This window comes from Marmota flaviventris, chromosome 9 (genome assembly GCF_047511675.1).
Source record: "Marmota flaviventris isolate mMarFla1 chromosome 9, mMarFla1.hap1, whole genome shotgun sequence".
In the NCBI taxonomy this organism is placed as follows: Eukaryota; Metazoa; Chordata; class Mammalia; order Rodentia; family Sciuridae; genus Marmota; species Marmota flaviventris.
In genome coordinates this window covers 75,390,992-75,403,931 of record NC_092506.1, presented here as the reverse complement: position 1 = coordinate 75,403,931, position 12,940 = coordinate 75,390,992, and the positions used below count along the sequence as shown (strand labels likewise).

Sequence of the window (12,940 nt, the reverse complement as noted above, 5' to 3'; positions counted from 1 at the left end):
AACTTTCTTCACAATTAAGTATAATATTCTAATTACGTGTATCAAAAAAATTTCCAACTTGACGGCTCAGCTCTAAAATATTGATGATCTAGCAAAAAATTTAATGTTTAACAATGACACACTTTCCCAGAGATTTAGGAAGGAAATGTTACTCTGTTAGTGTATTTTTAAATAGTGTTAGTGTAATTAGATGTCAGTTTTTAATCCTTAAAAGGTCTATAAAATCTAGAAATACATGTTACTGAAGGTGGTCCAAGAAGGTCTCAGAGAGGGGATCTCAATTCAGGACGACAGGGTCCTTGACATACATGACAAAAAAGATTCCAGCACACTTCAGCTATTGAGTCACAGAAATTTATTTAGGAAAGCAAGGAATACATTTTTCACCAGCAAGAGAGACTTTGGGGGTTCTTGGTCTCCTTTTTTAAAGGAAATTTGGTGAGGGACGGCCATGGGAAGGTATGAGGGAATGCCATCAGTCTGGTGGTGATCACAAGACAGTTTATGGTGGTCTGGCTATTCTCAAGTTCCTTAAGTTGAGGTCTTCTCCATTACCTGATCAATAGATAATGGTGGGACAGGACCCATTATTATAGCTTGCATATCTTCCTTTCTCTGTTCTAAAAATACATGTAATAGTGGACTAATTAATAGGGCACAGGACAATTTTAAAGAGTGAGTGAATTTCCAGTAACTTTAAGATTGTCAATGAAGACTTGTAGATTTTCCAGAAAACATAAGTGATAGGCTAGGAAAAGAGAACTGACTCGGGGAGTGAAAGTATGAGGAACTTTATAGCCCAAGGCTTTTAAAGTTTAGTTTTCCTGTCCTTGCATGTTTCTTTTCTACTTTTTATATTTCTTCTGGCTACCTCATAAAAGGTTGGCCACACACTGGCCCTTGTAGTTTGGGTATTAAAAAGCAATTTCATCTATGAGCTTTCAAGGGCAACTACTTTTTGGGTTTCAGGCTTACAAATAAAGATAACATTTAACATTCAAGAACACATCCCTGGTGGTTTTAAACAAGATTGCAGGGAGATATAAATGAATGATTTGGACTTGCTACCTTGGAAGGTTTATAATCTGATGGAAAAGTGGCTATATGGGTACAAGAATGCATGCAACTGAGAGGGCAGGGACACTCAAGTATGTCTGGTTCATCAGAGTGTCCACAGGGTCTGATACCTCCGAGGCTCAGTGGAGGAAAGGAGCCCAATTACACATAGCAGCCAAGAAAGTCAGAGAAGCTCTCACACAGGGGAGAACAAGGAGGCACCTGAAAATAGGGCTACCTAACAAATGACCATCAGATTGGCACACCAGAGTCCAGAATTGGGCAGGACATCAGCTTCCTTCCTCATCCTGGGCAAACTACTTCCTTTTTCTGGCCCTCCAGCTTTTCATGTGTAAAGTAGTAGAACTTGAGCAATGTAATCTCTGATCCCCTTGTGTAACTAAATCCAGTTAAACTGGGGGCTGGGCGGAGGGGTGGGGGTGGGGAGGTACTTAACGCTCAAATTTGCACTATAGTTGAATTCTCCCTTAGGCAAATAGACAAATATCATCAACAGGAGACCAAAGAAAATCAAGAGAATATTAAAAGAAGTGAGAACTGGAAAAAGGAAGAAAGAGGAGTTTTCAAACAGAGTGCTGAAGTTTTTCGGAGCGGAAAAAAGTTTATAGCTGATAAACAGGCAACTAGACCTCAGATTAAGAGAGGGAAAGTAAGCAAAAGAGAACTCCACTCCTCCCAGCTCTTCTCTCTGGGCCGCCTTCTCACCTTCTGTCTCTCCGCCCAGAGTAGGTCCTATTTAAGTCACCGATTGTGCAAAAAATTGAAACGTCCGTCAGCATTTGTTTTTCTGGTTTGGCGTCAGGCCGCAGCCAGGTGAGGACCTGCGCCTTCGGCGAAACCCACCTGAGAAAGGTGGCCCCGCCCACCCGGGTGTCCCGCGCCCATCCCCCACCGTGCCGTAACCCCGCCCCCCGCCGGCCCGCGGTTTCCGGGCTTCTGGTTATTTTAAAGCGCGAGCCACCCGGGTCGCCTGATTCCAAGTCCGCCACGCTTGGGCTCTTCTCTTCTTTGCCTCTTGTCCGGGCCCCTCCAGCATGGGTCCCTGGCCCCACTCGTTGCTCGCCGGCCTCCTGCTGCTCCTCTGCGGTGTCTGGACCGTGCGCTGCGACACACCTGCTAACTGCACCTACCCTGATCTGCTGGGCACCTGGGTCTTCCAGGTGGGCCCAGTCGGTTCTCAGCGGGACATCAACTGCTCGGTTATGGGTAAGCCGCCGGCGCCCTCAGACGCTCGCTTTGCCACGCCGACCCGGGACTCCTCGCAGTCGCCCCTTTCTTCGCCCAAAGGCCACACGGCGGCCAGCGCTCCTGAGTGGCTGGAACATCCTGGCTGGACTCCGGGTCCTTTGGGGTAACTCTCTTGGCCACCGCTGCGAAGTTAAATTTGAACTGCTGAGAACTTCTAACTGCACACTCCTCAGGACCTCAACTCTCCCCCTCCCCCCCCCAGAACTTTTTCTTCCTCTTAATATTTGTATTTATCTGGTTGCTTTGGTTTAGAATAGAGTTCACAACTGCAGTCTTTTGTTTCCCCCTTCTAATCTGCCAGTTTTTTCAAAATCCTATTGGTGAAAAAAAAAATATATATGAGCTCAAGGACTCTTGAGGATATGAAAAGATTTTTTTTTTTTTTTTTTCTGTGAGGTTATGGGAAAGGACTCTTATGTCCAGCCATTTCGATTTGGCATGTGGTAATGCTTCTTGTCCTTCAGTATTTCTAGCACCATTCTTTGTTTCATGTACTTCAAGGAGGTATAGAGAAGCTCATTTCTTCTTTAATGCTTTCCCTGATAATTATTTGGAAATGCCCTGAGCCAAGTACAGTGCCTGGCAGTTGGAACAATAAATATCCAGTGTGTGAATACACTGGGGTATTACATATGCTTCAGTTACTTGGCTTACCTTAAAAAAGAAGCCAGTAGAGAAGAGAGGAAAAACAAAACCCCCAGACAACGGGCTGCTGGTCTGCTGAAAGTCTTGCTCCCTGTGACTTGCAGAGTGAGTGGAGCTCTCAGCTGTAATTTCCCCATTAGCAGAAGGAAGTCTGTCAAGTAATCTGATACTGTCAAGTAATATTTCTTTAAAAAGAAATATTTAAGGCTGGGGATGTGGCTCAAGCAGTAATGTGCTCGCCTGGCATGTGCTGGGCGCTGGGTTCCATCCTCAGCACCACATAAAAATAAATATGTTGTGTCCACCGAAAACTGAAAAATGAATATTAAAAAATTCTCTCTCTCTCTTCTCTCTCTCTCTCTTTTTTTTTTTTAAAAAAAAAAAGAAAAGAAGTGTTTAACTCCAGATGACTATATGGCTTTTCCTAATCTTGGACACTGTGTACCATTGTTTCTTTTTATAAATTGAGCTTGGGGATGATGGCAGAAGGGAGATCAGGATTTACACTTCCCTGTCACATGCAATCTCCCACTCAGAGTATTAATCTGAAGACTCCCAGAAGTGTGGGAATGTCCAGATGGACACAACTGAACTCTTTTCAGGCAGCCTCACAGTAAACCTACCTTTGACTTTAATCCAGTAATTAAAGACACTCCTAATTTAAAAGGATTCAGGTTCTGAGGTTCTCATTTCTAGAGCCACTGAGTAAAAAAGATACCCCATTTCTTCTTTGAATAGACCATTTTCTGTTTTTTCTTGGGCTTAACACATTATCCTTTTTCATTATTTGATGGTTGGTCTTTTTATCTCCTTGTACCTTTTATTATATTTTTCTTTGCCTTGATTTTTGGATGGGGGATTGAATTTAGGGATGCTTTTCCATGAAAGGAAAGCAGCTTAATTAAATAGTAGAGATATTTTTAATCCTGTGAAGTTCAAATAACTTTCCTTTGTTGTACATTTTCTTTTCTCTAGGACCACCAGAAAAAAAAGTAGTGGTGCACCTTAAGAAATTGGATACAGCATATGATGACTTTGGCAATTCTGGACATTTCACCATCATTTACAACCAAGGCTTCGAGATTGTGCTGAATGACTACAAGTGGTTTGCCTTCTTTAAGGTTAGTTTCTACTGCTTTGAGATATAAAACCTCTTCTGATTAGGATACCCTGGAATTTTAGTTTTAGGTTAACAGGATAACCAGTATTGATACACATTTTCCAAGAGAAGTTAGCATAATTTTGCAACTTTAAACTTGTGGCTTCAGTAGGATTAAACAATACTTGATCTATATTGAATGTGTATAAAGTATTTTCATTTGCATTTTGGTCAGTAGGACATGATTCTCAGCTTACTTTCTTTATTGCTAAACCTTTATTTCTTAGTGTTGCCTTGTCACTTGGCTTTATACTGAATTGGTAGGAAACATAAGGCTATTATAAATTTCATCTTCTTGGTGTTTAGGCTGTTTTTCTTATCATTGCTTATTGACTCTGAGAAATTGACCTAAATGACATATCGAATTAATATAATGTAGTATGTGTTAATATGAATTTTTTTTTTTTTTTTTTTTTTATACTAAGACAAAGAAACAGCATAGGAGTTACTCTGCTCATTAGGCTGATGAAAGTAAAAGGTAGACCATCCAGTCCAGGTTGGTTTTTCTCTTCTCTCACTAGAGAAGAACAGTTATTGCTCATTCAAACACACTGTTTCCAGTTGCAGGCACACTTTGGGTTAAAATAATTTAGTACAGATTTATGGTCCATTCCATATGTTGTTCTGAAAAAGTTGGAACTTTTCCTGTAAGCTGAGTATTAAATGGTTCAAGTAAATTGAAGCTAGCTGAAACTAGCTGTTTCTCATTATACATGGAGTCTAAATACAGATTTTTCTTGGGATAAGTATACAGCCTTTGGAGCACTTGGCAAATGTTGACCCTTTATAGGAACCTGTGGGAAAGTGGGGAATGAGTTTGGTACAAATGACAAAAGACGAAACAGTAGCAGAGGCCTAACCTTTAAATTTGTTGTGATTTCTCCTAGGAGTTGTGACTTACTACTAAGATATAGTGTTCTATCTAAACCATGCTTATTTCTTTTAAAAAATAACTTCCAAAAATTGTTAAATAAGGGCCCCTCTTTAGTATGAAAAATAAATAAAATGAAAAGGAGATAGAGAAGAAAAAGTTGTTTCTTCCCAAATGGATTGGCTGATCTGATACTTAGTGGTGGGAATCGGGCTGTGCCTGTCAGCTATTGTTGGCCAGCAGTCTGTTGGATTAATTGAAGCCCATGCTTGATGATATTTTTAATATCATCCCTAAGTGCTATGTATTTTTTTTTAAACCCATAACTATGTGAATTTTTAAAATGCTGCCATATTATGGTAGATGTATTCAGTCTGAATTTATTTCTTGGTCTGCGTATTGATGAGCCTAGGGCTTTTTAGACCTCTTACTCTGTCACATTTCTTCAAAGGTTCTTTGCCTCCAGATCAAAGTACCTACAGAATTGGTGCACAAAATTAATTAATTAATTAATTAATTACAAAATGGATAAAGTGGGACCTGATTAAAAACTAAGTTGAGTAAATTATTCAGTGTGAGGTGGGAAGTAGGATATAGATGAGTAAAGAGTTTACCCATTTGGCTTAGAAAACTTCTCATTCTTCAGTCCTGTAGAATTGGAGAAGCTGGTGGGGAAATTTCTAAAATCACCATTTAATTACCAAAAACATAATAATCAGAAATAGACAAGGGCAATTTCCCTCAATATTTTTTCATCAGAAACAGAGGGACTGACTACCTGATGGCTGAATGAGGAATTGGAACACTTTTTGAATCAGTGTAAGCAGATGTGGTGTTTTGCCAGAGCCTCATTAGGTCAAAAGAGAACCAGTTTTTAAAGCTAAATACAGTTAAAGTATTCTCAACCATAAGTGGGAAAGAGTCAATGTATGGGCAGATAATTAGTCAATGATTAGACAGCTACAGTGGAACCTTGCCTGAACATATGCTTTAGGATGGTGTTCAACAAAAGCCTATTCTCTCCTTAGAAGTAACAACAGAAGGGGAGCTCCCCTATCCAGCTGATTTTGCTGTATAGAGTTTAAAGTGCCCATTTGACAGAATCATTATCAGGGCTATGTTTTATTTTCCTGCAGAAAAATCAACTACTCTAACCAGTCAGTTGTTGGGCCTTGTGACAACAATCATAATTTCAATTAGCAGAGTAGACTATACATAAGATTGTTGTTTTTAAAACCTATCTTAACCTAATCAAGTAGTTCTAGGCAAACATATTTTTGCAAAATAATACAACCCCATGTTATTTTAGTAAATACAACTGCAAGTATGATGGGAAACAGTTAAAAAATTTAAGAAATTACAAGATCAAGTTACTTCAGATAATAGGAAAATCAAGCACTTTTCGTGAGATTTGTTAATGTAAACCTTGCTGGATTTTACCAAGCCTCAGGGTATTTCCTACAATGTGCTGGCAAACCAGAGTGGGAGGGATGTGTAATTCAAGAAAAACAAGCCTATTTAATATGTAAGTTGGATCTTTCCTACAGGCTTATAAAATATCTCTTGAAATTAATTTATTTTTTGTGGTACTAGGGCTTGAACACAGGGATGTGTACATGCCAGGCAAATATACTACTACTGAGCTATACCCCCAGCTAAAACTAATTTTTTAAAATGAGGAATCATCAAAAGTTAAATTGTATTTGCTATTTGATTTTAAGTGTCTTATGTAAACTATAGCATCTTTTCAACCCAAGACATTGGATATATCTGACAAATTTTTACCATGTACACCTGCCATGTTACTCTATACATTATTATTCTACAAATCAAGTGGATTTCCAGATCTCTCTGCTCATACCAGACTATGTCCCTTTGCCTTCTTTAGGTGTGCTTTCCTCCGATTGCTTTTAAGTGTCATTTCTGGCAGATTTTGAGGAGTAAGTGACACATACAGGGCATTCTGTTAGGCTCCTGCTGCATCATCTGCTCCCTTAGGTATCCTGAAGCATAGTAGTAGACACATTTTCCTCCCCATTCTCTGCATTCTAGCGGGGAAGTGATTAGATGCCACCCTTATTTCTAGGAACTTGCTTTATTCAAGTTTTCTGTATTCAAATCTCATCTGGAAGATGAGCATTTTTCATGGTATGAGATTCCTAAATCTTTCTTACTTGATTTTAATTGCGTGAAAATTTGATGGATTTGGGATGATCTATCTTTTTTTCTTTGCACATGACTTCAAGATAGATGCAAGCTCAGAAGGAAATAAATCTTGATGTTGAACAGTTTTGCACAGTTCAAGTTGGACAGGAAATACTAGGTATATATTTTTAAACCATCTTTTTATTTCCAGGCATTCCATTATCTGAACATTTTATGGGGGTTACAAATTCTAAATTTAGGATCTATCTAGGCATTTTCCTAAGCACTGAAACAATAGGGATTAATTGGGTCTGTGTCAAAATGGAAAATTCTTAGAGGCATTTTTTTAAAACACTGCTTGCCTAAACAGATGACAGTACTCTGCAGGTCAGTTTTTAAGACTATCAGATTTTAATAGCTTTAGCCATTTGGTTGTACTTGTTGTTCTCTGGTAGATTTGAACCTATTTAAAATATCTGCATATTACATATAGCCAAGCTCCAATATAATATCACAGTGCAACAACAACAACAAAAAAAAAACAAGCAGAATATAAAAATGCCTAATTTTGCCTGACTTTATGTGATAGGTGGATAAATGACTTTTTCCTTTGTTTTAAGCTTTTATATACTTCATATATTTTTTTTTTTTTGACCAGCATATATAAAGTTGCTGTGTACAACATCCAAACTCTCTACCAAATTGCCCAGAGGAAGAAAGTCATGGGAAACAAACTGAGTGTCGAAGAATGCCCTCAAGTTGAATAGGCTTTCTAACCTTTTACTATTTCTCATTGCACTTTCTCTGAGGCAGAAAAAGAAACTGGAAAACAGAGCTGTAGAGAAGGAACTCAGATTTTATTTTGAAGATTAAGCTACTCTAAATTCAAAGAAAATTCACAGGAGGGAAATGAGATTCATAATGACTAAAATTGTTATTTGGTAATAGTCAAACTAATTTTACTGATTTCTAATTGAGCTCTTGTTGGGGACCTTCCAATCTTAATAGAAGCATAAGCTAAAACAAAAACCAAAACACTGCCATAGTTGTTTCCAGAGCAAATGGCTTTCAAAACAAGAATGTTGAATGATTTTATTAAGTGCCCACTTTGTGCGCTGGTGATCTTGTCAATCATGTTTCCACAATAAAAGACTAGGGAATTGTGGACCATTTTTTTTCAGACTGCTCTCTGGGTTCATTTTTAAGTTACAATGATCTCAGAAGAGTTATTTTTAAGGTAGGTGTACTTTTAAAAATATAGATTCAGTATATCAAGCTCAGGATTTTATTTATTTTTTAACACTTTGGGTTTACTATGAAGAATGTTTCAATTGAGGGAAAGTGTCAGAAATTTAGCACTTAATGCATGCCTATTTTATGTTAACTTTCTTGATGATGCTTTAATTTCAACATGACTCAGTTTGCCACTGTAAACTCTTTATAGGATGTGACTGATTTAATCAGTCAATTGTTCATGCATCTGGGAACTGTGGGGATATATGATTTGCCACATCTGAGGAACAAACTGGGTGAGCTCTACTGAAATATTTTTAACTTTGTTATTAAAAGCCAGCTTCCCCTCTTCCCTTGTGGCTTATGCAAATAAATGTCTATTTATTCATCAGAGAGAGTCAGTCTGGAGAGATTATGGTTTTCTTATGGATTTCTTGCTTGAGCCTGCTTATCTTATACTTCAAACTTGCCTGCACTTTCTTATGTGTTATTTTTCATTCTCATGTGTTCTGTTTGCACACCTCAAATTCCAGAATGATACTTGTAACTTAAGTAGATAGGAATTTAAAAAGATAGAGATCCTGTTAAAGAAAAGGTTGGCTAAAGTTCACTTCACATTTTAAAAGTAGCTATGCTGCTGCCTCAGGTTGCTTATTCTTTTCTTGAAAGACTCCCTCAAGGGAGAACCAAGTGAGGCCACATGAGTGTAGAAGGTGATTCAGAGAAATTGACATTCCTGTGAGATATCACTCATCTTTTAAAAACTGGCTTGTACTAAGAAATTAACAATATTGACTAGGAAGAGGAGGAGAAGAAGAACTTTTTCACTCTTTCAGTTCTCCCATTTGCAGAGCAGAGATTTAAATCATTGCCCACACTAGTGCCATAAATTTAGATGTCTAAAATTTTGATTAGAATTTGATTGATGGTTAAAGTTGATAGGGACTTACCCTTCCTTGTGTTTAAAAGTAATACTCTTTCCCCTTTTCCTTGGCTCTTAAGTACTAAGAGTGAGATAGGAAAAAAAGAGGGAACTGGGGATAAGTATTGAAAGTTTCATAGCTTCATCTCATATTACTGTTTTCACTTTATAATGGACCATCTGTGGCACACACATCTACTAGGTAGGGATTGCTCCTCAATTATGTCATTTCATCTTGTCAGGTTTTAAAGCTTGTTTCAGGCAGTGGTTATTGACAGATCAAAGTGAGCAGAGAGCCGAAACTAATAAGCTGTTTCTTAATTTTTTTCTGGCACCTGAGTTAGATTAGAACTATTAGTTTTCTTTATTTGAGAACTTCTCAGAATTTTAATATATATCTAAGTGATAGTTGAGGAGGAAAATAAAATAGGAAACTTTTCCCAAATAGGTTTACTGCCCCCCCAAAAAAAAATGAAAACAAGGTACGCTCAGAATATAGTTTATGAAATGCTGTCTTAAACCTCTTCACTCTTAGTTAGGGAGACACATCTGCCAGTAGAAAAGATGAACCTTCGCATTTTGTTCTGAATATGGGATAAAGATCCTAGGACCTAGACATGGATCTAAGCAGCACTAAGCCTACATTTAGCATTTCTAAGAGATATGTGTTGTGTGTCTAAGTTATCAGAACTTAGCCTGTTTCTTAGGTATACTTCAAAATTATGTTGTTTTTGAAGTGGCAGTTACTTTCAGATACATGTGCTTCATAAGCATGTTGGCTGCATGCGTAATAGATTTTGCTTATGCACTGAGCTTGAGAATGGCAGCTTTAAATGTCTTAAAAAGCATTAAAAAATAACAAGGATCTCTATTAGTTTTGTTTTATTTAACTTAACAGAAATTAATGTAATTAAGTATTATTAAGAGACAGTGTGATTCCTGTTGGCTTGTAACCCTAGTTTTTATTGTTTTATAGTTATTAAATAGAGCCTCTGTGTGGGGCTCTTTTAAAACCACAGCCAAGAACAGACTTTGGGTCTAAAAGGCAGAGCAGCATGCAGCAGTGGACCTACTTCTGGCAGCTAGCAGAGGCCTGTGCAGCTACAGCCCCTTCTGGAGTCTTTATTGCATGTAAAATGCAGAGGAGTCCTGGTGACCTACCTCCAAGGCAGCTGCCCTCCTGAACATTTCCTGGGAAAGCAGTAATCATCATAATGGAATGTGAACAACCAGAACCTACACAGGAAAAGAAAGGTCTGGAAGAGATGGAAGTCTCAGGTGGCTTCACTGTTCAGTTTTTTAATAAAACAATATGGAACATGTTAATTTTTTTTTTTCCTGTTTGAATACTCTTCTGTTGAAATGATTTTTTTTTTTTTCCCCAAACTGGTCAGGATTTGAAATTTGTGTTTTGTTTCATTGACAGCACAGATTTTATTCACAGTTCCGTTGCCTCTGCTGAGTGCCTTCTCGTCCTCTATTTAACCTGAGGAACGCAGAATCTATTGTAGGGAGAAAATAAGGTTTCAGGATCTCTTAAGATGCACAGATGTAGCTGGTTGTGATGGACCATGCCTGTAGTCCCAGTGGCTCAGGAGGCTGAAGCAGGAGGATTGGGAGTTTAAAGCCAGCCTCAGCAATGGCAAGGCACTAAGCAACTCAGTGAGACCCTGTCTCTAAATGAAATACAAAGTAGGGCTGGAGATGTGGCTCAGTTGTCAATTTTCCCTGAATTAAATCCTCAGTACCCCACCCCCCGCTGCCCCCCCCAACAAAAAAGATGCATAGATATAAGTTATTGAAGGGAAGGTAGTTTTTTGGAGGACATATTTAAAGGAGGAGAAAAAGAGATTGTCTCAGACAAGCCATGGTATTGAAGAATGTCCTGTAGACTGTATGTAGAACTGCAGTAAGTATCTCTGGCCAGAACTAAGAAAATGTGTTTAGTTAATAGCTTTTTTTTGCCTTTTCACACTTACTCCCTACCCGACCCTTTTTGATTAGATGCCTGCTTTGTACTAAGAACTTGACATAGTATATTTTTAAAAAAAAATATATAGATAGTACTAATTTTGTTTTACAGATAGGAAAAAGTAGTCATATAGTACTTAAGCTCACACAGCTTCCAACTGTAAAATGCTAGAGCTAATCTTTCAAGCCTAAGGATACCCCTAGAACTAAAAATTAAAAGAAAAACCATTTCACAAAAGAGTAAATAATACTTAGAGTCACATTTGGGTAGATTTTCTGATGGATTCCAGCATGTAAGCATCATGAATGTTAGTTGAATGGAGTAGAATAGCTGCATTGGCTTTTGTTGGAGTCTTTAAGAGCAATTCCCTTTGAGATTTAGCATTGCTTCCCATGAGCTGCTAGCTTTCTCGCCCAAGCTAGACTTAGGGACAAAATCTTAACCTTATTTTTCTTTTGTACCTTCAAAAGTTGAAAAGAGAGCTTTTAAATTTCAAATTAAATACAAATAAAATCCCTTGCCAAATAGACTTCTCTTAATTACACTATTGTTCATACTGATTGTTAACTTTTAGCTGTTTCCTGCTAAACAGTATACTCATTTCCTCCTCATTTGGTTTAGAGCCCATTTGATCTAAAATGTGGGGCTACACCTAAAATGTGGGGCTACACCGAATCCGTAGTATCTAGAAAGACTTTTCCCCTACATTTTGTCTTAGATAGATAAAAATCTCCCTAGATAGTAGTTTTTCAGTAATGATGACAATTTTATACTGTTGGAGAGGAACTGGTCTGCTATAACAGTATAGCCAACTGTATCTATCAGACGTTCTTTTCTATCCTGCCTTTGTACCTGATCAGTGCTTTATCACTGAGGACCTGATGCCACCTCCCCAGCTATCTCCATTAACAGGAGAAGCTCTGTTACCTTGGTCCCCATTGTACTTTGCAGATTTCTCTCATCTCATACCTATTATAGCAGAATATTTTGATAGAATGTCTTCATCTTCTTCTGGGCTGAAAGTCTGTATTTAACCTTCAATATTTTCAGCACCTAATGCACACAGAACTTCATAGATTCTTGAAAATAAACCACATTTCCTTTTTCTTTTTGCAGACTTTTTACAAGTAATACCAGCTTACAAAGAGTCAGTTCTCTTGAATCCTAGAACATATTTGGGAATGGTGCTATAACTTTTTTAGTACTCTGCTCTAAAAAACATTTTCAGGTTGCCTACCTCCAAAGATCTAAAAGTTGTATATTTTCAATTTGATGTACATATTGTCAAAGTAAACTATATATAGTAGAATGTATTTAATGTGAAATTTTAAAAAATTATTAAAGGTTTCTGTTTATTTCTGAGTAATTTAGCTTATAAATGGATGATTATGAAAAAGAAGAATTAGTGACAACAAATTTGTAGATATGTGTTACAATGTAATAATGCTTAGCTTTCTCTGTCATAATTGTCTGCTTTGTCTTCTGGTCTTAAAGTCCATTATGCAAGGATCAACTCTGTATTACTAACCATTTTATTCTCCATGTATAGTGCAATATGTGAAAATAATAGGCCTTCAATAAATTTAGAAAAAAAATTGAGCAATACATCCTGGTGTTATTTTTATTGATGTTTCTGAAAGTGTTACCTTTATGTCCTTAGAGACTCGG

At 37.6% G+C, this 12,940-nt stretch overlaps 1 protein-coding gene and 1 long non-coding RNA gene across 3 annotated transcripts in view; one reads left to right on the top strand and one right to left on the bottom strand.

Moving 5' to 3' along the window:
- Positions 1-340: 340 nt before the first annotated feature.
- LOC139706899 (uncharacterized) lies at positions 341-1,961 on the bottom strand. Its single transcript, XR_011708588.1, has 2 exons — positions 1,783-1,961; positions 341-555 (listed from the first exon to the last, which is right to left on the bottom strand). It is a non-coding gene; the product is annotated as an uncharacterized lncRNA (long non-coding RNA).
- Positions 1,962-2,017: 56 nt separating this feature from the next.
- Ctsc (cathepsin C) overlaps positions 2,018-12,940 on the top strand; it is a 35,667-nt gene continuing 24,744 nt past the window's right edge. The window contains exons 1-4 of one of the 2 annotated variants that reach the window (XM_027942491.2): positions 2,018-2,283; positions 3,946-4,091; positions 8,590-8,674; positions 10,277-12,877. In XM_027942491.2, the coding sequence (XP_027798292.1) occupies positions 2,112-2,283; positions 3,946-4,091; positions 8,590-8,674; positions 10,277-10,287 (414 nt within the window). In that variant the 5' untranslated portion in view covers positions 2,018-2,111 and the 3' untranslated portion in view covers positions 10,288-12,877. Of the gene's footprint in view, positions 2,284-3,945; positions 4,092-8,589; positions 8,675-10,276; positions 12,878-12,940 lie in introns of those variants that run through there. The other variant, XM_027942490.2, reaches the window with a different exon arrangement.